General features: G+C 41.9%; 2 protein-coding genes across 8 annotated transcripts in view; one reads left to right on the forward strand and one right to left on the reverse strand.

Annotated features, from left to right (window-relative positions):
* Positions 1-27,483, forward strand: part of triob (trio Rho guanine nucleotide exchange factor b) — a 102,057-nt gene that overhangs the window by 27,707 nt on the left and 46,867 nt on the right. For 6 of the 7 annotated variants that reach the window (XM_047598041.1, XM_047598042.1, XM_047598048.1 and 3 more), the window contains 9 exons: positions 9,682-9,756; positions 11,043-11,157; positions 13,970-14,162; positions 15,621-15,725; positions 15,819-16,289; positions 16,756-16,878; positions 23,577-23,768; positions 25,757-25,888; positions 26,259-26,489. In XM_047598041.1, coding sequence (XP_047453997.1) covers positions 9,682-9,756; positions 11,043-11,157; positions 13,970-14,162; positions 15,621-15,725; positions 15,819-16,289; positions 16,756-16,878; positions 23,577-23,768; positions 25,757-25,888; positions 26,259-26,489 — 1,637 coding nt within the window. Of the gene's footprint in view, positions 1-9,681; positions 9,757-11,042; positions 11,158-13,458; positions 13,593-13,969; positions 14,163-15,620; positions 15,726-15,818; positions 16,290-16,755; positions 16,879-23,576; positions 23,769-25,756; positions 25,889-26,258; positions 26,490-27,483 lie in introns of those variants that run through there. The other variant, XM_047598047.1, reaches the window with a different exon arrangement.
* On the reverse strand, positions 16,896-21,111 carry LOC125015944. Its single transcript, XM_047598049.1, has 5 exons — positions 20,783-21,111; positions 20,594-20,674; positions 19,805-19,891; positions 19,589-19,692; positions 16,896-19,499 (listed from the first exon to the last, which is right to left on the reverse strand). Exons 1-5 carry the CDS (start codon positions 21,060-21,062, stop codon positions 19,416-19,418), a joined length of 636 nt encoding a protein of 211 aa, XP_047454005.1. The 5' UTR covers positions 21,063-21,111; the 3' UTR covers positions 16,896-19,415.

A 27,483-nucleotide genomic window follows, 5' to 3' on the forward strand; every position in this document is an offset into this window, starting at 1 on the left:
TCCTCATAAATGCTGAAGCATTAAAGCAGGACTCTGCAGGGTCATATTGGAGACTTTTTAAAACTTAAAAACTGTCGTTCTTGGACAGGCGCAGTAGGTGTCCCACGTCTACGAAGGTACTGTTACCACACTCCTGTGGTATAAAAGCTGGCTAGATACACAATAATGACAAGACAATTGTCTCTCCTTGACACTGAGGATACCAAAAAAAAGTTTGTACCAGTCCTGACTGCAGGTGCAGCTTCAGTTCTCATTCTTGCATGACCCGCTATGCTGTGCACACAATATCACGATGCAAAAGTGAAACAGTTATTTTTAAATATAAACACTTTCGAGGAGAATTTACCTTCTGAACGGTGCGTGACCTTAAAAGATTGAGAACCTCTGTTGTAGTGTGTGGACGAAAACTGTACAACAGACAGCATTAAGTACTGACAAATGATACAGTGAGTTGCCAATAGTGAGGCCTCGGGGAGCACTAAGTATGTCGGAAGCAAAGAGAGCGAGCGGAGGGAGGGGAGAGTGGAGACGGAGAGGGAAAGACAAAAGGCAAAGTGGTAAGACGTCACCCGAGAGATGAGCAGCAAAGCAAGAAACAAGGAAAAGTGGAGATTTGTAAAACATACGCAGAGGTGAGGTTGTTATTCAGGCTCGGTGAGGTGTGAAAGGAATAGAGAAACAGCTGTAGCGTCGTAATAAGAACACATGCAGCACTTATTACCTCTCAAGGTGGATTACAAGTGAACGAACAGACGTTCATTTTCTCATTTGTGCATCATTCATTCAACCCTCCCCCCCACGGCTAACTGCAGGTTCACGTTTGTGTGTGTGCGCGCCTCATCTTTATATAATTGCAACTACTTTTACTGCACATGCATGATACTTTCAGGAATGTTTGTGTGCATTTTTTTTTTCTCTTTTGTGTAGCGCTGCACTTTTGTGAGAGCACAGATGTGACCACAGTAGTTCATTATAGAGCTTTGAAACTGTGATTGTACCCTTCACTGCTCACACAAACAGCTCAGGCAAATAGCCTTCGCTCGCACATTCAGGGGCCTGAAGGAGACTGCTGACCATTGTTTATCACTGCAATGCCCCTTAACTGCTCTCCCATTCTGCTAAATAAAAGTTATATTTAGGCAATGAGTTGGAATTGTTGCACTATTATGAACATGATTTACAAAGCTGCTTGTCCTCGGCTCTGCTCGGGGGTGATGAGCTGTTCAGTCATAGGACTCTTAATGTCTGTGATATATTTAGGTGATGATAAGTTGATTTCACTCTTTCATCTCCAAGGTTTTGTTGTATTGTAGCCCATTATGAATTACATGGCACATTGGGGTCAGTAGAACTGTAGACAACCGAAGAAAAACTTTGGTCTGTGGACGTTGTACCAATTTAGCAAAATTCAAGATTTAACCTTTGAATTATAAATAATTAGCTGATACTCGCAACTTTGTCAAACATCAATCATTTTTGCTGCAGTAATTTTTATAAAAGAAAAAGTCTGAGGTGGCCAACGCACACATACCGATATTCATATGATTTCCAAAAATAGAATACATCAACTGGAGATCCAAGCACATGAGCTATCGGGGATCATTTTAAGACAACTGTTAGCCTCCAATTAGAGGCCAAGCATTGTTGCTGTGATATGCAATAGGCTATTTGCACTCTTTACAAGTGACCTTTTGGTTATCACTTTGAACAAAATTCAGCCACACCACCACGACTCCTTTGACACGGTGTCTATTAGCTTGGAGTCGACTTCCAAGTAAAGGCCTCCCAGGCTCCATTAGGTTGGACGAGGTCAAGGATACTTCAGATTGTCTTTTCCTCCCACCGGCGTGAATAATGGATTAATACTGGAAGGCTATGATGTTGGACTTCTGTTGTTATGAAAAAAGCATCGACAAATGTCGTAGAAGCATCCTGACCAAGCAATGGACCGGTTGAACGTGAGACTACCGTCGCTATTGGTGAAAGGTTTGACTGCGTCATTATTCGTAGAAAGGTAGGGACATCATTTGAACAGGAGAAAGTTGTGTTGGAAGCTGACAGATTAACGAAGGTCAGCGTTGCTTGTATCTGCGACGCTTTAGATTTCAGATAAAACACTTAAGCGAGAGCCGCACCAGGAGTTTTTGTTTCCAACCAGTCCCATTTGTTATGTCTTATTCATAGCCATTTTTTTTTTCTTTTTTGTTGTTTTGCTGTGCTTGGGGGTTATATGCAGGTCGAGGGGTTGCGGTAAGAGCAAAGTGTTATTTTTGCTGTAAGCCACACTGTAACAACAATATGAGAAACCTGATGAAAGTTGAGCTCACCACAGTCCCCAGGCCCCCTGCCAGTGCTGGATGAAGGTCGCGGAATTGAAGTAGAGCAGAGGCTGCTTGGAGTGGCTTTATATTTAAGAGAGGAGGAAAAACTGATGCTTGTGTATGTGTGTGTGTGTGTGTGTGTGTGATGGAGAGAAACGGCGTATAAGGGTGAATGAAAAGGACATACAGTGGAAGAGACAGAAAGCTAAGGAATTGTGTAGAGGGGCAGAACAAGACAGACAGAGCTTTCAGTTGTTTATCTTATCACCCTGTTGAACCAGGGCAACTCACCCGACACTTTCGGTTGTCCTTGTCGAGGTTGTCACACAAGGAACATGACGGCCTCCCCGCTTGTAACGGCCTATCATAGCGGCTAGGCTAAACTTTCTTGCTGCCCACAACATGTTGTGGAATGGCAGCATGATATCCCTACACACCAGGGGGTGAGCAGAAATAGTACACAACATGGCATCTTCATATGGCGGATACATGCTCGATGGGTGTAAGCAGATACGTTTGATCTGCTTGTTTCAGACCCACAATATGACAAGTGTAAGAGAATCTGTTACCTCAAATAATACTCCCTATCTATCTCAGGATCCAAACACAAACTTTAACAAAGGACCAGAAACAAAATGCTAGATGGCATCACGCTGTGACCACCGACTGTGACCACCCTAACGATGGCACTGCCTAGAAAACCTGGAGGCAGATATTCAGAGCTAGATGATTCTTGGAACACGTTGACAATTCTTTCTCAGATTAAGATATCTGTTTTGTCCTGTGAATTCCCTCACTTCTGTGATATGCATCTTTCTTTTTGCCTTGGGTTCTTTTTAGGTTTTACCCAAAGAGCCTATAAAGTGGCACATCCCTCTCCTCAAGGAAGCACTATTTTGAGAACCTGGCAAACGGTGTCAGCCAGGGAACATGGGAACACAACGCAGTTTGGCATACCCATGCACAACCAGGTTCAACAAATGTTTGCCTGTCTGTATGTCTAACCCCCATCAGGGTTGAATACATACAGTCCATATTCTGACAATCACTCCTGAAGGAGTTTATTGGCCCCATGAAGGAATCAGCTCCCACACTTCCGCTGTTCCCCAAAAGCTCCTCACATTCTGAGTGCATCCAAGTCCGGGACAAACTGAGCCAAACCATGCTGAGCGGTGTGACAAATGCCTCCCAGTTCTCTCTTTTCACACAAACTCATTGTAAGGTTCACATACTGGGCTCTGACCCAGAGATGAAGTATGAATAAACCATCTGAAATCCATCACGGTCAAATGCGCTTCAAATCTTCTTATTTAGCAGGAAACGTATCCTGAAAAGTCTCACATTGTCACAGCTGCGATCCCAAAGAAATGAGGATAACAGATTTTCTGCATTTAATCCTCACACTAGTGCACATTATTGGTGTAAAATGCATTTCGCAGAGACTACTGATTTGAATCTCTGGGTCTCACCGCGGTTATTGTCGCTGGCAGCTGGAATGTGTGTTATCAAGTTCTGGCTGTGATGGTCAGGACAAGAGTCAGGGGAATTCTACTGTAGTATTTCTGCAGTATGATGTGGCCGACCTGGTGTTTTCCACTGTGCTACATGTACAACCTAGCTTGTGACTGGTCTGAGCTTGAGGTTACGAGGTTACGAGCGTGAGGAGTGGCGTCATGTGGCGTGCCAAACTGTACAGATGCACAAAGTACTGTCTAGCCTGTGGTCTACAGGATTGGGACTGGTCCTGTTAGTGTGCACCAAAGCCATGTGCTTACAACACTGTAAGATAGGGTTAGTGTATCTGTAGGTCTACAGATACACAAGCATTTCTTCTTGCTTGCTTTGCAGTTTGAGCACATTCCCGTTTATGTTTTCTTAAAACCATCCACAAGCATGTCTGCAACACAATTTGGTTACTGAAGTATGAAGATATTTTCAATTTCTAGTGTGAAGAATATGCAACACTGGTGTATTTAGATCAGTGTTGTTCGCAAGTGTTCCCAGCCCAGAGTTAATATGGCAAAGGGAAATGGATTGCTACACGGTTATGTGAATTGACTGATTTAGGGCACGGCCCCTGTGGAATTACAAAGACAAAAAAGAAGGGCCTAGCAGAGTGAATCTGTGCCACTACCTCTTGTTCTGTCTCTGTTCGCTTTCTCAATTCATTCAGAGCAACAGGAGCAAAAATGCTGCGTTCTTGCTGCATGGGAAATATTTTCCCAGCGACTATGGAATCGAGCTTTGCAAAAACATAGACTGAGAGCTTATTTTAAAACCGAGCATGAAAATGTTCCCTCCCACGTAAAAGGCACAGTCATTCTGTGTCTTCAAGTGGGCTACAGTTCTGTGTCTTCACCTTTGAGTTCTGTGTTTACCACAGTATCCCTCCTAAACCGGAAGGGTTGGCTCAGAAGAGTGCATTAGTACATGACTGGGCAAACTGTGACCTGTGGTTGAACCGGCATTGGCTGTACATCTCATTTCCATGACTTTGCAAATGAAGCCACTTGATGAATAATGACTCATTCCGGCTGCTTACAGATTTGTGGCAAATAATTAGGGCCCGTATATCTGTCTTTGTTTGCCTTTGGGAAGTCCTCTCCATCCGATTGTGGTGGACCGTCGACTGTGTAAAAAGATGGACGAACTCTCCATGACATCACCCAGAGGATTTGTGAAGAGTGGTTTTGAAGCTCAGTGTGGGCGGCACCAGCCGTTGCCGTCTTGGCAGCGCCTAACTCCCGGCTATTTAAAAAAAGGGACTAAGGGGTGGAGCATGAATGGAGCTGAGACATACAGCTAACGACCTCAAACGGCACATATCTGTCAATCAAAGCAGACAGATGATTATGCATAATTTGATAGCCTTGATAAACTTAAAATGTTGAGTTATATCAATTCAGCAGTTCCAATGAATGAGAAAATTAGCCTTGGAAACATTTTTTTTTTTTTTTTTTTTTTGCCAGAACTCAAAGTTGGGCATTTTTAGCGTGTATATCTACCAGGATTGACATGCTTTTGGAGCCAGTCTCAAGTGTCCATTTGAGGAACTACAGTTTCTTGCACTTTGTGTTAACCTCGGAGGTTGCTCCATGTCATGTGTATAATGCGTCTGAACGCCTTGAGGAATTTTTCAAATTTGGCTTAGTCGTCGACTTGGAGCTCAAGGATTTTTTTGCTCTTAAATGTGACTGTAAACGTAGAGACTGTGTCTTTGACCAAAGTCAAGAATGTATATGTATTCTGACAAAATGCCTGCACAGGACGTCTCCATTACCAGATATAGAGAGAGAATGCACATCTGAATGTCCATATATCATCAACGACATACTGGCACGCACCGCTCATGTCTAACTGATCAGCTGCCTGTCGTGTGTGCAGCCGATCCTCTCGTCACCACCTTGTATATCCTGACACCACGCAGATACGATATCTGAGGACCAGTGTGTCGCTGCGGGTGCTGCCCTTTCTCCTCATTTCTTGCTTTAAATTGTAAAACAAAACAAAAAAACTAAACAAAAAAAAAAAAGCTTACAGTAAAACATTTTTGTTTCTTCACAGACAAACACTGTGCATTTCACCTCATTTTACCGGGCACTGAGTGCACGCTGCCAGTAAAATGGATTGCTCTCATTATGAGTCTGTTATGAACAAGCAGTCTATGATTGAAAAGCTTTATTTCATGCTCGGCAGACTTGTAAATGAAGGGCTGTGTGTATTGAAGAGAAGAGATTGTTGTGTGTTTGTGTGTGTGTGTGTGTTTGTGCCTGTGTCTTCTGGCGTGTCATTGTGTGTAGCGAGAGGCGATGATGGGATTTTATGAATCACAGTGTGTAGGGTAATACTTTGTTTCTGGGGGATATTGTATGGGTTATTACTGCATATAAACATGACCAATATTAGGGAAGGCTCTGTGGTTATATGTGTAGTTGCGGTATTGTATCTGTTTTACTGTGTTGACATGACAAGTGATGGGCCATCCTACTGTGGAAATGACTTTCTCTTCACCGGCAGCTGTTAATATTTTGCTGCTGTCCTTCTTTATTGTCGTACAGTATTTACACGGAACTTTCTTTAATTTTCAAAGACAGCGTTCCAGCCTTCACATACACACCTTTTTTTATGATGGCCACATTTGTTTCTAGCTTGTCTCTGCATAAAGGCCAAAGTGCATGCATGTCCCGCTTTCTGCCAGACTTGATGTGATGTTCGTGCAGTTTTTGCAGGGCTGTAGCAGTACAGCAGTGGTCAGCGCTGGCCGTGTGCCCGAGCCAGTATCTTACATAAACCACCACAGTGTGGAATGTGTCCGGGCACACTTCACAGGAAACACATGCACATGTGATAACACAAAAAGGTGCAAGAAGAGCGTGATTTCTTTCTGCCCGTGCCCTGTAGGGCATATTTTCATTGCACGCACATACACGGTGAAACTTTGGATTAGTTCACAAGGATAATATTTCTTCCAACATAACTGTTTGCATGTACGCTCAATAAAACATGGCAATAAGATAGTAACATGCCACAAAATATCAATCGGAATAAGGTTTTTTGCCTGATAGAGTGGGAAAATACACAGATCAGCCACAACATCATGGCCTAATATTTTGTGTTTTTGAGTCGTTCCTGAGCTGTTTTTGTGTGTGTGTGCGTGTATCAGGTTGCATCCTGCTGGGTATGGCTGCTGCCATCAAGGAGTGTCATTACTATGTGTAATCTGGTCTGGTCAGGTCAAGGTAGGTGGCACATGTCTAAGTAACATCCACACAAATATCAGGTCTAAACGTTTCGCAGCAGAACATTGTCACATTATGGGCAATGTTGTTCACTTCTGCTGTCAGCGATTTTAATGTTGTGCCCGATCAGTGTAGATCAGATGAACAACACCTTGAATTCCTTTAACAGAGGAAGAAAGTGGAGATGAAACCAAGGTGATGGACATCAGTTCCAGTTTCGCTCATCCTTTTACAAATTTTCACAGTTTATTGTTTTGCATTCTTCTTTCCTGCTCAGACTTGTCATACCACCGGATGTGTACCTCACGTGTGCACAACATGTACGCAAAGAACGTATTAATTACAAGCTGAGAGAAATTTAACAGGTTGCACCACCTGCACCGTCACCGTTGCACCAGATCGGTTTGACAACTCCCTCCGGCATCAGTCTGTTCGAAATTAGGTGGTTCCGTCGGGATCTCATTGGGCTATTATTCTCGTGTCTCCGTGAACCAAGACACGTCTGTGTGTGTGTGTGTGTGAGAGAGGAAGAGAGTAGGGGGTTGGATGAGAAATAGGTGCAGCGGGTTATAAAGAAATGGACAGTAACAGTGGGGGGGGGGGGTCATAAAAACCAGCAGTATGAATAGCGAGACAGGCGCTCCTCTATTTGTCTTTCTCTGTCTTCGCACCCGCGGTGGGGGGAGAAAAAAAATGAAGCCATTATTGCTACGTTAGTCCCATATTGTCTCAGCTGGTTGTGACATTATTTTGTGAGTCCTGCACTTCCCACAGTGAGCTGGTGTGCTGTCACCCAGGCCTGACTGCTTCTCTTCAATCCCTCAGACTCAGAAATCAATATTACAGGAGCCATTAAAACCTGGAGGACTCATTTAGCCGTCTCTCTGTCTTTCTGCCATCTCCTCAGTCCGTGTTATTACATTGACTTATTGACATTATATTGCCCACTACTGTTAATTCTGTCCCCATATTCCTCTCTGTCACTGCAATGATTATCAGCCTGTGTTGTGTGTTCCTGTCACTTTATTCCACATTTATTTCAGTTTGCCGTTCATGTTTCTCTCTTCTTCTCTTCACCCATCCATTTATCTTAATCTCTATCTGTCTGTCTTCATGCTGACTATGCTGAAATATACCTTCATTTTATCATTTCACTCCGCCTGTATCGGGATATAGGCTGTGAAGAGCGTTCCAACTCTGAGGGTAAATACTCAGCTTTCAGTAGGTTGAAATATATTTTAAATCACGACTGACTTTTATTGGAGGGCGTTTGGTTTGTTTATGTGTGTGTATGTGTATGTGAGCACATGATTTCTGCACTCTTGCAGTCTTGCCACTATCTAATTAGCTAATTTCTAATCGTAGTCAATGATTAAATGTTTTAATTCTAACCGTCAAAGCAACTCAGTGTTTGTTCAGACTGGTTTGCTCTTTCCTTTTTACCCGAGAGCTCTGTTTACAAAAGCGGAGCCTGCAAACGGCGGCTTATTCGAGCGCATTACGTGTTATTTTGTGTGTAAATGGCTTTTGCAGCACACCAGCCTGTGCCACCAGGGCAGAAGAATGTATTTCTGGTATGACAGGGTTTTAGACAGTGCATTGACTATATTTATATATATATCATGTAAATGTGATAGCGGTGACTCACAGCTACACGAGAGGAATATCTGATGACATCACTCGCTAACTGCATCTGCAGACAGCCACCCCCTCCCAACCTCGTGACTTTCATGCATATATTCACTGGCCGGATGCATGCTTTTTAAATTTAACTACGCTGTCAATGCGTTACACAGTTACACAGTTACACAGTACATTATCATGCTTGCCAGCCACTAAAATGAAATCGTCCTGAGTAATACACACCATTATCCATTAACATCGCATACGCTGAAATAGAAAAACATAGAATTATGTTTGTCTGTATCGATAACTGTGCATTATTCTCTCCGGTGGACCGTCTGAATCAGCTGTCTTCATGACTGACTGCTGTGACACACCCATTAGATGAAAGTCAGTCAGTGTGTTCGTGCGTGCTTATGTGTGTGGAATTGCTCCATCTTGCTTCGTGGTATTAACCAGCGTGCCATCTGTTGAGGAGGCGAGGCAAAGGGGTTGACATTTGAAGAGCATTCCCAAACAGGCTAGGCAAGGCCGCGGTGACGTTCGCCGGGACAGGCTTAAGATTTAGTGTTGCAACACAATATTTGAAATCGTGTGGCTTTTTTGGAGTCTGTGAACTGCCAGTCATCGATGAGCACACAGCATTGTGGCTTCTGAACTACCAGTAACAGTCTTTGTTAAATTGCCGTATTTTATCACGTTCTACTGCTGGAACAAAATCAATGAAGTTATTGCTGCAAAGAGTATAAATATCAACCGTTGTTTGGCCTTTGGTGGAGCGTCTTGTTTAAGAGATTTCTTTCTCTCGCAACTTGTATGTTGCAGTCATATGTTTCGTAGGCTTTACTGAGGACAATCCCATATCAGCACATAAATCTGTCACAAGCTGCAGTCCACATTGATTTAGAAGCTAATGTCACTATTTATCTGTCCTTTTACAGATTTTGTTTGTGAATCGCTTGTCTTTGCTTACCTTCTTATTTTTCTTTGTGTTCCAGGGTTTCATCGCAATGAGGACATGAAGGCCATAGATGTGCTTCCCATCCTCAAGGAGAAGGTCGCTTTTCTCTCAGGTCAGATATACACCATTAAAGCAGTAAATTTTGTTTACTTGTTTGAAGGATTTGTAACAATCCTCTATTGCTGTCCATGGGACAAGGTCCTGTGTCATTCATGTTTTGTTGTGTTAGCATGTGAATGCACGACAGGTTTATTAGATGAGACAATGGAGAGGTAGCCAGTATACTTGAGAGTTCACTCTTATACGGTCTTCTCAGCAAAGTCTCAACCAAAAAGACATATTTTGTTTCCCTATAAGTGGCATAGTCAGTTGTTAATTAAATACCTTAAACATGTTGCTCAACTTATTTCTCCTTCAGTTCATTCCAAATCCTCATTAAATCTTGATTATGTTTACACTGAGAGAAAAGCTGAAACAGAAGGAAGGGTTTTTCTTCTTTACAACTGATTTTTGTTTTGCAGTTGTGCAGGACACTCAGGAGGATAATCATGAATTATGTGATACATTTTAACACATTATTAAAGCTCATCATAATTTCTTATTTAATCATTCTTATCTGTAGCACAGTTTTATAGGAACAATTATATATTGCATTATAATTTTTTTTTTATATTTTTTTTTGTGCATATGTTGGTGGCAGTTCTCTTTTAGCGACACAGTATCATCATGAAATCCAATATGATATCATGAAAGTGACAGAAAGTGCATGTTACAGTTTCCAGTGTGAAAACAGACTGTTCCCCAAATGTCACAACATAACAGCTTCTCTGTTTGTGACCTGACCTTTACCTCAACAATGTTAACTGCACAGGCACTGGCATAATTGTGAGTAATCTGAGATCGTATTCTTCTCTGTTCATTAGAAGTCAGTGTTGTTTGTTACTGAAGTGTGACTCAAAGGCTATTACCAGTCTTGTCATCTCGAGGCTAATTTGACCCCTGACTCAATTTCAGTCAGTTAAGCTATGACTAACTGAAGACATATTCACAGATGGTACCCATACAAATGGACTGTTGTCATCTCAGAACAGAGCTGCAGCTGAGGTTATGCACATCTATGTCGACTTAGTTGCAACAAAAATAACTTTGTTTTTAAATTTTAGCTCAGTCTTAGTTTGAAAGTGAAAAGATATTTGCAAAGACTGTATCTTCCCTGGCCTCTGGGCATGTGGCTGCTTCAGATTCTTCCAGCAGTCCAAAAACACAAGCAGATTTGGTAAATCTGAACCATATGGAGCACTTTTCTCTCACCTGATGTTGAATTCACTACTACTGAAATTGTGTTACATTCATCAGGTAGATATTACATAAATGATTTGTGTCATCTAATGTCCACAGGTGGCAGGGACAGACGTGGAGGTCCTGTTCTCACCTTTCCAGCACGGAGCAACCATGACAGAATACGACCCGAAGACCTGCGCAGGCTTATAGCTTACCTGGCTACTATTCCCAGGTAGGAAGTCTTACCCACAAACACAGGCTTGTGCACAGATTATAAATGTCATTGCAAACTGTGGGCATACATGAACCTAGGTTAATTTGAAGCTATCTCTTTATACTTCCTTACTGGACTAATTTCATGGGTTTCTTTGTGTAAGACTTTCCCCACCTTGCTTGGATTTAAAAAAGACAGTGCACCAAAGCCAGCGGCTACAAGGATGGGATGGTTTTGTTTTGGATTCTCTCTGAAGATTCAGCCCCTCCGTGCTTTCCCTCCCCTCTCATTTCCTCTTAGCTCTCTAAAAAAAACCTTAGCAAATCTCTCTTCTTTCAGTCTGTTGTTGATAATGTCTAGTTAGGGTGAGTTGATTGTAATTACACAATGTGTCATGCATGTGTCTTTCACTGCTTAAAATCTGGGATTTTTTCCTCTAAGTTTCACTGTGATGCACATAAACCTCATATAGCCAGGGGAAGCACTTGCAGAGTTGTACCCCGTTGCACCTTGTACTTCTGCACAGGCTGATCTACAAATCTAAAGACACCTTTCCTTCACATTTATTATGTAGCTCCAGGCTATTCTGTTTGGAGTCAGTTGCGATAAGCTTGGAGGGAAAGCTGGCACTCCTCTGTTCTGCTGCTTCTGATCTCCCATGTGCTGCGTGTTCTTGTCCTATGCAGGCCTAGTGCTTTAAAGTCTCTTCCACGGGAGACTCAAGAGATCTTTCTTGGGGCAAGAGCTGGCCCGGATCAGTTACTTCAAAAATTGTGTGCAGGTCCCTCTTGCTCTTTTGGTGGTTTTGGAATTTTAGAAGCAAAATCAGAAATGCTCAATATCTGCATATGTTTAGGCACATGTTGCATTTAATTTTCAGAAGGATGCAGATGTTTAAGGTTTAGGATTTATTGTGCCACTTTAGTGCAGTGTGATTTAAATCTGTATTGAAAAGAAAAACTGATTATCACTGCTGCACCATTGTCTTTTCAAACTTAATCAAAGATGCATAAAATCTCTAGCAAGTTCACATAACAGAACCGATTCTTGTTCTGTGGTGCATTTTTTGGTGTTAAGTTTGCAATAAAAGGTTGATGCGCTCAATCAGACCAGCTTCATTTTGCCCACGTAGTCGCGTGCTAATATATCAAAACTACATTTATATAGACCCCTTCACAGTTTGTAAACAGGGTGATGTATTTTGAGAGGTGGGGCTTAGCAGGAGGCAAAACATCTCAAACACAATAGCCTGTAAATGCTCGTTAGCATATTTCAACAGACTGTTTTGGCAAGAATGAACAAGAATGCACTGACTTTGTGGGTGTTATTTTAAGAAGTTGACTCTGACTGATGGGACTATATTCACCAATCCCTACACTCTCACTTACTGGATGGACAATTTGACCAGAGGACACAGCGGAGACAAAGTCTTGTCTGTCTTTATCAAGCAAAGCCTCTCCAACAAAGATATTACAAGAAGTAAGTGGAACCATGTATGAGGGTAACGTAGTAAATGCAACATGTGCTTGGACACCCATGAAACACACAACTAACGTTGCATTAGCTAGCAGTTAGCATTAACATGTAACAAGAATCCCCCAAATAATGATTAACTTAATTTCAGTCACAATTTAGTTTTAGTCCAACCCGTAACATTACCCTGATGATGCATTACATATCAATATGACCTGATATGAAGTTGTTGCTGATTATCTCACTCCAATCCTTTTAATCGACAACGCCAAACCAAAGTTATCTACAACTGGCAGTGGCCGGTATGTGATAAAACCTCAAGTTAATGTTTTTAATTTAGATTTTTTGGTTTTGGTCCCCAAAAATACACCAAGACGACATTGAAAGTGACAGTTTTCACCTCAAGCTTCCCTTCGTTTTGCCTCCAGCTAACATTGTGACGTCACAGTGACGTAGGCCATGAAGGGATCTAAGGGCCGGGCTTTTCTCTGAGACTATATGGGATTGTAGCGGTCGTAAAAAATCAGTAGCTAGCTCTGAATTAGGAAAAATCGGTTGGTGTACAAAGGCTTCCAAAAGGCTCAACTCTTTAGGGAAGGATAAAAGATTAGTCAGAGGTGACCAGTCATCCAGTTTGAAACCAAGAAGTGTCATAACTCAGTAGGCCAGTGTCTCCTGCTCAGATTTATTTCCCTTCCTATCTAAATATTTCTGCTCCCTTGCCTCTTTTTTTCTGTACCCCCCCTTTCTCTCTCTGTCTCTCTCTCTCTCCTCTCTCGCCGGCCCTCCTCTCTCTCCCCTCTCCACTCTGTTTTTCTCTACCCATTTGGCCACCGATCTGTTTTCAGAGAGTGAGGTCAGAGTGAGATAGAGCAGGAGGGCCTGCGTCTGTTTCAGTGTCCTAGCTAGACACGTTCATATTAAAGCCTTTAATACTGAGAAACAACCTTTTATGGACTTGTACAGCAGCAGGACTCCTGGTAAGTAGCAGTGGAAATTTCAACGGTTGAATGTTTTAACTGCTTTATTTTCCCTCTCCAGATGCTGTGGTGGACAGGATCTTTTGACTTTTTTTTTTTTTTTTTGTTTTGTTTTTGCTTTTAATTCTGGCACCTTTACAGATACAACAGACCTTTTAAAACTGTCTTTTTCCTGCTGCTTTGCCGCTGTTTTTGCTACTAGGTCAGCGGCCATCTCAAATTAAGTGCATCTGATTGATTTTTCTGCTTTTGTCGTCATGTGACTGGTCTAAACTGGTCTAATGGCTTCATGTTAGTCGTATAAAATCCCTTTTCTTCCCCTGCGCTATTTGACTCCTTGTCCTGGGATTTGACCTCTTTATTTATGTGTTCTGCAGCGAGGAGGTGGCCAGACATGGCTTCACAGTCATCGTGGACATGCGTGGTTCTAAGTGGGACAGCATCAAACCTCTGCTGAAAATCCTTCAGGAGTCTTTCCCTTCTTGTATTCACGTCGCCCTCATCATCAAGCCGGACAACTTCTGGCAGAAGCAGAGGACCAATTTTGGCAGCTCCAAGTTTGAATTTGAGGTGGGTGTTGCTTTTCAGCTTTATTTATTTCGAATATATGCAAAAGAGAAAGGAAAACAATAATAATTACTGAAGGAAAACAGTTTCTACGCCATACTTAAGTGATTTAACAACAGATAAACCAAAAAAAAAAGCAGAAGCAGAACGATAACAAGGTGAGGCAGTTATTCCTAATTTAGTGCGATACTTCCTCATCCATATATCTCTTGAGTGTTAAATTTTTATACATTTCTTTTTTAAATTTTATCACGTCTGAATGTTGCTTCGGATCTATCTGTAACCCATTCCATAGTTGAACACCACACCGTGAAACACAAAAGCTTTTAATTCTTGTGCTTGACCTGTGAATTTTAAAGTTAAAATTTACTCTCAAATTCTGACTTTTACTTTTAATGCACAAAAGTAGTCATTTCCACATGTATGGATTCTTCTCAGATTGCAGGTTTATGGCTACTTTTTTTGTTGCTTTCCACAGCTGATGAAGATACCAGCTGTTCCCCCTACAGTATATTAGTATTCTATATTTTCAGATGTACAATTTGTTCTGCGCTGTTTAGCTAGTTTAGCATAGCCACTGGGCGTACTTTATCATCTCTAATTGGACTGCTGCTCTGTGACAGTGGCTCTGTTCTGTCCCGTGTGGGCATGTTGAGCTGGTATATTTAGTTCTGACCCAGTTACTATGGAAACAAGATATATAGGACATGGCAAAGAGTTTCAGCCCAGCTGTATCGAGTTGGGTTCGGACGAGCCATTTGCCGCATAGTGCACACTGAGAAGATAAAGACTGGTTCTCCTATTCATCATCAAGTCCTGAGGACTTTTTGCTGCTGCTGATCATTATGCATTTCCATGCAGCTGTACGTTTACAAGGTCACCAGGTTTAAAGGAAGCTAGATGAATGTTATTGAAGCATCTGTAAAGGACAACTTAGCCCCTGTCACAGTGAGATTCACAATTCATATGGCTTTTGTGTGGTGTAAGGGCTGTTTAGTTTTTAATTAGCTTATTTTCTATGCAGATTTTTACTATTCTATATATTTTTTTAAACAAAATCTGAAATGAACTCACGTCCAGTCTGAGATCTTACTGTTTTATTGTGTTCCACTTACTCTACTGGAACTCAACAATTTCAGCAATTCGCTTTTTTACTTCCCAAGCTGTCATGCCTGTATTTCCAACTTATTAATGATAACATGAACGCTGTTGGTTTTCTTTTTTGCCGCCGCACCTACACAAACAGCACAAACCCTGCACATTCTTTTCATAATCTGGGTTTAATGATGGGAAATATTTTGACAAGTTAACATTTAATTAGGTTTGTGATGACTGCGTAAATTGTGGTGTTTTGTTTCCTCCCTGTCTTACCCTTAACCCTCCCTGTGTCCGTTCGACCCCCTCCTTCACTTCTCCCGTTTCTTATTGCCTCTCTCTGTTTTCACCTTCCCGCCGCACCAGACGGTGATGGTTTCCTTAGAGGGCTTATCCAAGATTGTGGACCCATCCCAGCTGACGGCTGACTTCGAGGGCAGCTTAGAGTACAACCATGACGACTGGATTGAGGTTATGATACTTTCTCTTTTAAACGTCTTCATATGCATAGGACATAAGAAGGCTTATGTGTAATTTAACACAATTTCCACTCTCTTGTTAAAGGTGCGGCTCTCGTTTGAGACCTTTGCCAGCGACGCAGCGCGGGCTTTGGCACGCCTCGAGGAGCTCCAGGAGACCCTGTCCCAGCGCGACCTGCCACGGGACCTGGAGGGAGCTCGGCGGCTAATGGAAGACCATGCTGCGCTGAAGAAAAGAGCCACAAAGGCGTCCGTAGAGGACCTCGACGCGCAGGGACGAAGGCTGCTCCAAAGGCTACAAACACAGACATCAGGGGGTGGGAGCGGTGGCGACAGCGGGTATGGCAGCCGCGGCGGTGGAGCAAGCGGAGATTCCAACGACCACCATCATGGGTTCCATGCACATGCAGACGCGCACAATCTAGTGGCTAAAGTGACGGGCTTGTTGGACAAGCTGCACGGGACGCGCCAGAATCTGCAGCAGCTGTGGCACATGAGGAAGCTGAAGCTGGACCAGTGTTTCCAGCTGCGACTGTTTGAACAGGACGCTGAGAAGGTCAGTTCGGAAGCACTGTTCGGTTCACTTTACGCCACCCTGTTTACTGTTTGCCCATGCTGCAGTTTACCCCTTAGTCCATATTTAAGTCTTACATTTAAGTTTGGCCCTATGCAAGGCAGAATAGGCGTGAGGCTGTGTATGCAATGATACAAGTCTTTTTTGACTACTTGTGGATTTATGGTGATAACTTTTTTCGATATTTCACATCTTGGCCACCAATGACGTTTGAGCTTTGAGAATGTGTAGGAAATGTAGTTAGTATGCAGAACTGTTGGCACGTTAAGACCATTCATTTAGAATGGTGTAGAACAGTAGACACCACATATGCAGCTTCTTCTTTGGTTCCTGCTTTTACCGGAGGGACATCATTTTACATCAGTGCAGAATCATGAATTTTTTTGCTTGTCATTTGAACTGCCTTCTACAAAACCAACTTAATTTTCCCAACCTCTTCCTTGTGCAGATGTTTGATTGGATCATGCACAACAAGGGGCTTTTCCTGACCAGTTACACGGAGATTGGAGGGAACCACCAGCACGCTGTTGAGCTGCAGACGCAGCACAACCACTTCGCCATGAACTGCATGGTAAGACGCTGTCTGTGTCTCGCGAACAGAAGCGCACTCACATGTAGGCGCTGCACTCACAAACTATCATCGTCACTGCTGATAACGAGAACAGCCCGAGGCCTCACATCTCTTTAAAGCTACCAGACAAAGATCCACACTTTAATCTCAAGCCTTCTCCTCTGTAGACTGATTTTTCTGTCCTGTCATTGTCCTTCTCATATCATTCAGCTACTTTCTGCTCTGCCTCAACCCTGCCCTGCCCTGCTCTTGCCATGGTTTTGTTCCCATAATAGACCCACACTGCCTTTGTGCCCCTCCCATAGCTGCGTGCTGCCCTCTGCTGCTCTGCTCCACAACCCTCCCTGCCCTCACCTACCCTACTGTAGTATAGAGCTCTGTTGCTGACTAATAAGTGTCATGGATGACATTATATTTTATCGATTCTGCAGTTTTGCACTTATGCTCTGGCAGTTCTTCTCAAAACCTTTAACCCCGCATGATGTAAGTCATGCCTTCCTGTTTGTTGTCCAAAACTGTCCTGTGCCATAACTTTCTTATGATGTCACACATTTGCTGCAGCATAACCTTGTTGACTTTGCAAGGTTTTCACAATGTATGCGTATCAACTCTCTTTAGTGCCGTTCCTTTTTTTGCCTCATCGTAACTTTTAATACTGTATTATCCCCTGTAGTGCACATATAACTAAGCAATTAAACCAAGCTTGAACCACCAGGCTCTATAACATGAATTGGTTTGGACCAAAATCACATCTAATACTATCTAAACCGAGAAAAGTAACAGCCCGTTACCTGCTCTTTCAACAAAGGCACCCCAACCATGCAAAGGTGTTAAATCGATGGACTGTATATAAAGATGCAAACACCAATAGAAAAGAGTGATTTTAAAGCTCAGTGGGACGTGTCAGGCTCTGTCAAGCTCCTGGGTGATACAAAAGTGGAAAAAGAGGATCTGAGGCAGGGCACTGAGACCTAGTGTGTCCTGTCCACCTGTCACTCCAAGCGGCCACATCCTTAATTACTCGTACCTTGAGGTTTTAATGCAGTTCAAGATGGGTTGGATACATTAAAAAATCAATGCAGTTGTCATGGAGGAAAAAAATTTGTTATAGAGGCCAAAAAAAACAGTTTTGTTCCAGGTTGTTTGATTTTTGGCTGTAAAGTCAGGCATTTAACATGGGGCTCTATCGGGATACGTACACTTTTGGAGACAACCTCAAGTGGCCACTTAGAGAATTGTGGTTTCTGGCATTTGTGCATTGGCCTCATTTTCCTGCCCCGGAAGTTGCCACTTGGTTAAATCACAGATTTTTCCCAGTCAGTCTCTAACAGTAACTGTTGTTATTGTGGCAAAAGTGCAGCCAAGGGAGAGCAGGGTCTGTGGTTTAAATCCTCTCACATCGTCACTGGGGTCACGAACCATTTGCAGTGAGCTGTGTCAACAAGAGTTCCCCGGGGCAGCCTCATTGACTGCCTAGAACCAGTTGTGTCAACCATATAGGTTGATATGAACCCATAACCCCTGAGACAATAGTTAATAGAAAGGACAGATGAACGCATATATGCTTGCACGTACTGTATATTCCAAGTATACACGCACGCACACAGTAGAGTGACCACCGCCCCCTCCACCCATTCTTCCACAGGAAGCTACATTTCCCCTTCCTGTTGCCTGCATGGCAGAATGGAAATAGTGTTGGTGTGTGTTGGTGTGTGTGTGTGTTTATGCATTCATGGAAAGATACTGCCTGTGTTCTGTTTGTGTTCAGAATGTGTGTGAAAATTATAACAAGAGTAAAAACAAGGTGAAACGACACAATCAAATGTTTGCCAGTTTCCACTGATTAAACACTGGCACTGCTGATGCGAAAAATGGGTGGTTCATCAACAATGCTTTTGCAGTATTACAAGTATCGGAGATCACCTATATATCTAGAAATGCACGAGCACGAGTATAAGTGATGGTTTGGATCAGATTCTAATGTTAACAGTGAAAATATGCACTGTTTATATTGTTGCCATTTTGTAAATATGCAAACATGCGTGTTAATGTAACTTCAATTAACTAAGTGAACCAGTAAGTGTTATTTAGCAGAAATATATTCTACAAGTTCTCTGACTACTCGTATATTTATGTGTCTCCCTCCCCCTAATACCTTCTATCAGAAGAGATGATAAAAAAAAAAAATAAAAAAAAAACAGATTTTGGTTTTACAAAAAACAGAAACTCATACTCTTGGGTATGTTTGATAACCATTTATTCGTAGACTTCTTTACACTGCCCTGTTTAGCATTAGACAAGCATACACAGATCCATAGATGAGTTCTTCGGTGGAAAATAGAATATATGCACACAAAGAACATAATATATCACCCCTGAAACCTGAAACCTGAAAATCACTGAAAACATACACTGGAAACAGCAAAGACAATAATATGTGGTCACTGCTACGTTGTGGATATGTATGTGTATATATATATGTATATGTATATATGTGTATAGTGGCTTCTGTCTCTGGTCTCAGGGAGTCTATGGTCTCAGGGAGAGTAGCTTGTACAGTTCCAGCCTCTAGTAGTCACAGTCTGGCTGAACAGATAGAATGAATTCCTTCTCAGTTGCTCCTGTCAATTCAAAGAAGGTTAATTAACAATTCCCACCATTACTTTTCACTGATGCACATATACAGTCAAAGAAATCTGAAAATCCTCACCTCCAGCACTTCATAATTTAGTATGTACAGGTTCTGCACAGTGAGGCATTCTGGTCGTTGAGTGCTGGATATAAAGTATGTCTGGGAGAGATTTCTTATATTCCCTTTAAAGATAAACAACAGTTTAATTAGACACATTTTGAAATAACTGGACACTTTTATTAAGGCGTAATCATGCTGGACTTAACACAAACCATGTGCTTAATGGCCACTTACCTATTTGCTGGTTCAAGTTATTGTTTTCCTCACGCAATTGGTCTGTTTTCATAGTCTCTTCCAAGTGAGCCTCAGCTAAATGGTTATCTAACATGAAAGAGATAATGAGAACATGTCAGTGAGTTTTTCAGTTTCTGGAAAGGTGTCAAGTAGAAACCACATTCACATCCTGTATGCAGTGAATCGGATTCTGTTGCACTGACCCATTTTTATCATTGGGCTAGGCTGAATAACAGGAATTCTTCTGTGTTTAATTCAATACATTTTAACAGCACCACATATGACGTGGTCCAAAATAATCCTACGGTTGAGTTACCACCTTTCTCACGCTGTTTCACATCTGATCATTGTAACAGTTGTGATGGTGAGTTGAGTCCAGGGCAGTTATATTAAGATGCATTTGGTTTTTTCCCAGTGGACCTACTGAACTAGGTGTATATTGTTGAACCTTTTACCACACGTTGCTCCACCTGTTGACCGTAGGACTATTGTAAACTGCTAATAGTGTGAAAATGAACAGGAGTTCATGCACCAATTTATACACTCACTGTGAGACTTTTAGCCATTGTGGAAAATAACAACATTTTACATGATTAAATTTAAATCTGGCTGCCATATGACGTAATGAAGCCTTGGAAATGCCCTCCAGATTTCTAGCAATCAAAATTTTCTATTTGTTATAAGTTGTGCAAACATAACCGGACAATAGATGACTAAGAGGTCTCATCTTCCCAACGTCTGGTGCCTCTTTAAGGTTGTGATTTTAAGGCAAAAAAAGTTGAGACTCACAAACGAAACTCAGGGCAATAAGCGATCCGATCAACAGAAGACACAACACCAACAGACACAGTGTAGTAACCCTGAGGAGAGCTAATCAGAAGATAATGCAATTAGAAATAAGTTATAATTTGCCATTATGACAACATTTAATGCATCTCTGTTTATGTTTTTGTGAATTTGACAAATTTATATGCTTACCTAATTGGGACAGTTGCTTTGTTCTATTTCCACTCTGTTGAGGGCGTCTGATGGTCTGGTACCTGTCAGGTAGCGGGAGGGCAGGTTGTGTGGCCGGTGAGTTGTTGGTGTTTTGCAGTGGCCTGTTAGCAACTGCTGTCTCTTTCCTGTCTCCTCTGGAAGCAGGGTTTGGTTCAGATGTATCTCCGTTTTCGTAAATGTCCTCATGGTCCGACCATTGCTCAGCATCCATTGCCATGTATTCATCATCTGCACCGTCTGCTGCTGCCGGATCGTCCATAGTTGGAATGCGTCTCTTTAAAGTGACGGCGTGCTGGGCATAACATACCGATGGCTTTTCATGCAAATGACTTAGTAGGAGGGACCAATTCATTGGGATCTTCACTGGTAAAACCACCGACTTCTGCTTCCTCCTTACTTGTTTTACGATACTTTGATAAAACAAGAAAATACAAAATACCAGATAAATGATACTGACAAGAGCCCATGGAAGGTGTTGTTGTGTTACAAAAACTATATGCGAAATATATGAAAAACACAGATTCCACAAGTTACATAAGGGATAATTTTGCCACCCTGACTTGTGGTATGAACACTGGAACATTCCTTGAGTCATGGGGATGATTTGCCTTTATTTTGCATATGAAAGATGTTTCACAGAGATTAGGATTGGCCTGAAAACGAGGTGTAGCGAAGCTGATCTGGGCAGATAACAAATCTACCACTGAACAATAATTCAAAGTTGTGGCCTACATTGTTTGGGTAGCTCGTCCTTATTATGCACAAGCACCGGAGACGATGCCTTTACCTCAAGAATGACCTGATAAAATGTTGTGTCAGAGTTTGAAACGTAAAACTTAATTTGGTCAAACTTAATTTGAAACCACAGGACAAGTGGATAACATTGACCACATCGTGGCAATGCAGTGGCCTACACAATATTAGGAAGGTGGCCATAATGTTCTGCCTGTTCATCAGAAAGTTTACGGAAAAGATCCACCTTGAATGTCAGCTTGCTGAACGCAGCTTAGGAATCTGCAGTTTGATCCACTCTACTGCTCCAAAGGACTCTAGAAGCTAATTGTTTTTGTGCCGTTTGGCCTTGGAAAGAAAAGCAAGTGAATTTTGAACAGTTGTTCTGAACAAGCTCGCGACTCAAGCCAAGTCAAGGAGCACTATTGTTGGATGTTATTTACTCCTTCGTACCCACATGGCAATCCTTTTAGCTGACTTTGTGTGTGTGTTTTATGTGTTTGGCTGAACTTACTGTTTTGCTCATTCAGGCACAATTATAGTAACTTACAATGAAGTTGTGCAATAGGTGGTAATATACATGAGTCACTATGTATATTTTCTACCTAGAGTTACTGCTTACTTGCTTGGAATTGCTCTCTCCTTTTGCAGATGCATTTAAATCTCTGACGTTGTCGACAACCGCTTAATATAACCGTGCACTTATTTTGTTCTCTTTATTGTAAATGGGTTGCTTTCTGGGTCAACAGTGTTGTCCTCACATTCCCGCTTTCTCTATTTCTGTCTGTTTTCGCTCTCTCCCTCCTTCTCTTGCCCCACACAGGCATCAGGTTTAAATTAGCAAATGCCATGTTCCTGCCTCTGCCTGACCCCTCCTCCCATCCCTTCTTCCATCCATCAGCTTTGAATTAGGACTTTCCCGCTTCGTGTAGTCCTGCACCCGCTCCCTTTCCTCCCCTAAGACTGTGTACGTATGTGCACGTGTGCCCGGGAAGTAGTGTGTCTCTTGGAGGCTTTCTTTGCCTTTTCCCGAATCTCCAGTTTCCTGTGGTATCATACCACATTAAGGTAGTTTGTCATGGGATATCTGATGTGTGTCTCTGTAAAATTCATTGTAGGATTATAGCTGCTCTATTCTAGCCTTTACTGCACAGTTCATTTTTGCATGCCAACTTACCTGCTGTTTATTTGAGAACAGTCCAACTCCCTTGAAGTCTCATGTGAGCCAATGTAAGCACAGCACTTTCTGTGTTCCCCTCCAGTCTACATCAGAGTTTTAATGTTTTTGATTGTTCATTCTAAACATTGGGTACTGTCTTAAAGAACAAACACGAAACCTTTAAAGCCTAATGTCAGACAAAGGCACCATCCAAAAGAATCTCAAACCATGGCTCGAACTAAGTAAATAACTAACCCAGAGGCTTAGACTTTGATGAAAACATCTCATTTCTGTGTGTAGAACCACTCTTCCCAAGACCCGGTTTCAGTTTTAGGGCTGATGTTTGGTTCATCTTTCAATCCTGCCGTGTTTGAAACAAGCAAACTAAGAGCCATAATAGGCTCCAGGAGCAGTAATTGAATAGAATAATAACAGGCTGTTAACACAGTTGTTAATTAGCGTTTGCTGATCCGTGCCTATCTGCACAAAACAGCTTGGAGCCTGTGTATTAAAAAAGACCAAAAGATAAAGAGGCAAATGGGCTTTTTTATTACTCACATGGGGGCATGCCTCCCCACTGAATGCCTCCTTAATGTCCACAGGGTTGTGTTTGTGTGTGTTGTTATGACAGGGTGTTATACTCTCTTTACCTTGACTTGCTTTCCATGTGAATGTGATCACTGCAACTCAACACAAATTAATTGCTTTGCGAAAGCACATCCAATCTTGGTTATCCTGCAAAATGTAACCACAGCAATACTTCTGGATGCCCAAATCTTAACATTGTTTTTTTATTTATTTTTGTACTGTAATTGAAACCAGTTCAGTTTGTTCTGTGTTTAATACGTGCTGTCTGTCATCCCTGCCTTTCCTAAAACACAGAACGTGTATGTCAACATTAATCGAATCATGTCAGTGGGAAACCGGCTCCTGGAGTCAGGCCACTACGCCTCCCAGCAGATCCAGCAGATCTCCAGCCAGCTGGAGCAAGAGTGGAAGGCCTTTGCAGCAGCCCTGGATGAACGCAGCACTCTGCTGGAGATGTCTGCCAGCTTCCACCAGAAAGCAGATCAGGTACAGGCACGCAACGCTGGTAGGACGCAGGAAATCAAATGCAGCTCTCGTGATCTCTGCAGAGAGTCGAGACTACGCTCATGTGCACGTGTGTGCATTATCTTTGCTTCATTATCTGTATCTGCATGTCCGCAAAACAATAACCTGACAGACATGCAAAGATTTTTTTGCACTGGAACACATCTGAGCGCATACAAGATATCTCACAGAACATCTTTGTGTTCTGAATTATTTAGTAACCAGTTGAATATAGTTTATGTAATATACATTTAAAGAGGTACATATATATATAAATAAAAAATATGATTTTACAAGCACCAGAGCTACTTTAATAGACCTGAAAGACCATTTAAATGATCAATACCACTTTCCACTGTTTGCTTACGGTTGCAGTAAGAACACATTAGTTAGTCGTTGACACCTGTTATTTTGCTGAGTGGCCGAGTTTCTGTAAAGTGTCGGACGTTCCTTGTAAGCTATAGATATTCCTTCACTGTCGATATAACTGGACAGAGGAGAGTTACAGGCAGGAAGTTGTACATTGTCTTGCATTTATACCAAATCTCTTTTTAAAACAGCCATCAGTCACTCTGTTTGCCACAATTTTCTATGTGAAACGCTAACTACTCCGTCTCTTTTTATGAATGTCACCTTACATCCTCCTCTTGATATTTTTTATTTTTTTTGTGTGTGTGTGTCTCCATCGGCCTTAACATTTTACAGCTTCAACAATGCTGGTGCCAAACCTCTACACAGATCTAGTTTTAATTTCCTCACAAGAAGAGTTTCTTTTTTAACAGGGATCTGAGCCGTGTCAGACCTATTTATATGTACTAATAGTATGAATAGATTGTGGATTGCCACTGAAGGATTCGAGCTTTCAAATAATTCTTTTCATTATGGGGGTTTAATAGATGGCCCGATCTTTTCAGTTGAACACCAACAAGGGAACATGAACTCCCAACATGGGAGAATTTAATAAAAATACTTGTTTTATTTTTCTCCATGTTGCTAGCAAAATAGGTATTTGTGCTTCTTCAAACCCTTAACCCTTGTGCCCCCCTGAGGCATTTTTGTAAAAAAAAAAAAAAAATATTTTTTTTTCATTTGGTGATCATTTTGGCTGTGTTGTAGCTTGTGGCATGAATTTCTGCAGGAACTCTTCTCTTTAGTCAAAAATTTGAACTAAAAATGTTTTACTATCACATGTCATTTATACTCTTGTGATGTATTTTGTACCCTCTGGACACTCGTGGCATAAATTACATGTACAAAAAACAACCATAAAACATACATCAGTGATTTTTTTTCTGCAACTTTTTTCATAAATCACTTAAGCAACTTCAGACCTGCTGAAAACTACCAAAATTAGTTTTCAAAATTTTAAATGCAAGTTTGAAAATATAATTTATTAAATGTTTTTTTGAATAATTTTCCATGAAATAAACAGTAGGTGGATGGGGCGTTGGTGGTGATTAGAGTCGTCGATGTGTCAAAGATTAGCTGTAAAGTTGATTTGATTGCATTATAATTTTTTATGTAATGCCAGATACTGGCATTACATAAATGCCCCATAGACTTCCATTATTAATTCATTTTTTTTTGTAAAAACAAAATAAAATAAAATCTGAAAAAATAAATATCTTGAATCATTAGACTGGAATTTAAAGGGTTAAAATCCTGAAAACTATTGAAATTTTGGTAGCCTGAAATTGTTATAGAGGTTTATATATGAAAAAAAAAAAAAAAAGGTGTCCAGAGTGTAGTAAATCCGAGGAGGGTAAATTTGTAGCTCATTAAAAAGGCCTGTTATTTTAGAAGTCGACAACAAACATCTCACTTTATCATTTTAATTAGCAGATTAAAACATATCGAGCTGTTACTTATTTATCATAATGTGAGCATGTAAATGGATGTCTATCTTTTTTCTGTCTGTCTTTTTTTCTGTCTGTCTTTTATGATGCCTGAGTTGTGTGTTCTCTCCCCAGTACATGAGTAAAGTGGAGCCGTGGTGTAAGGCATGCGGTGAGGGGGAGCTGCCCTCTGAACTCCAGGATCTGGAAGATACAATCCACCATCACCAGGGCCTGTATGAGCACATCACCACTGCATACTCCGAGGTATGTACACAAATGATCCAACGCACACACACGCGACGCCAACACATTCAGAGGGGGCTATGCAAATGTCTGACTCTGCAGAATACAAAAGAGGGCTCATAAAGATCTACATCATTTATTCAAAATACACACACATGCTGTCGGCATCTGTTTGTGCTTGGGTTTTATTTGTTTGCACAGATTAAAATCAAACAACAAAGACACAATAGTGGGCATTGATGTATGTGAAAGAGGAAAAGTTAGATGTCCTATTTGTTCCTCTTAATTCTAAAATATGTGATACAGGAAAATATATTAAAACTGATGAATTTATAAATAGAACTCAACGGCCCTCGCAGAACTTTTACAGTATTTCAAACTACCTTTCCAGGTGAGCCAGGACGGCAAGTCTCTGCTGGACAAACTGCAGCGACCTCTGACCCCTGGGAGTGCCGATTCACTGATGGCCTCGGCTAACTACTCCAAGGCCGTGCACCACGTCCTGGACATCATCCACGAGGTGCTGCATCACCAGCGACAACTGGAAAACATCTGGCAGCATCGCAAAGTCCGCCTGCACCAGCGCCTGCAGCTGTGCGTCTTCCAGCAGGATGTGCAGCAAGTAAGGAGCGCAGCAGAACCCTTCTGCGATACCTGAGACCTGCATCTTCAGCAGGTTTTCTCATGTACTTGTAGGCTGTCGTGAGCAATGAGATAATGGTCGGAAAGAAAGACCTTTCCCATCTCGCCCTCAGACACGTTATGTGGCAGTTTTATTGAGTTTATTGGATGCTGTTAAATAGAAAGACCCCTTTTCCATCATCAGCTCACTTTAAGTTTGCCTGAATGTTTTTCGTGTTTATGAAGCTCTAAGGAAATTCTGCGAGCATTCCCTGCTTGATGGCAGACGTTGCGATATTAAGCTCATAATATAATCATCTCCAGCTTTTTCAATGCCTTTCCTCTCTCCTCCTGGGTTTCTCGTGAGTCTCTGCCGCTCTGTGTGACTGTCTGGATGGCAGAGCTCTTAGATCAAACCCACTGAGTTGGTGTACAGTGTCGTCTCTGCCTTTCCACCCTCTGGGGCACGAACCCTCCTCTGCCCTCTCCCTCGCTGCTCTCTTTCTCCGTCTCGCTCATGCGCCCGTGCCTCAGCCTTTTCCCCTCTTCCATCCGCTCTTTCATCACCCTTTTCTCTTGGTAGTGGTTTCCATGGTGATGCAATTTACTGTCACATAAAGTGTCGAGGGCATTGCGCATGTGCTCATGCGTGTTTTGTCCCGTCAAAAAAAAATAAATAAATAATTCTCCCGGAGACCTTGAAAATCCCTTTCATTAGCCCACATTGAACCAGATGGAGAATGGCCATCTGCTTAATAGATAATAAGGTAATCAAGTTTAAAGATGTATAGCCGATCGCAGCCACAGTGGAAATGTTGACACGTTGTGCTGCTTCCTGTTAAGTAAAAGCTAATTGTGCATGTGGTGTAGTTTAAACGCGACAGACTGCAGATGGAGAGAAAGAGTAAGGAAAGGGGGGGGTGGGCAAAACAGAGAGGGAAATGACATGTGTAACTAATATGAAGTGAACACAGGCTCTCCAGGCAATTGAGCAC

Source organism: Mugil cephalus, chromosome 11 (assembly GCF_022458985.1).
Source record: "Mugil cephalus isolate CIBA_MC_2020 chromosome 11, CIBA_Mcephalus_1.1, whole genome shotgun sequence".
NCBI lineage: Eukaryota > Metazoa > Chordata > Actinopteri > Mugiliformes > Mugilidae > Mugil > Mugil cephalus.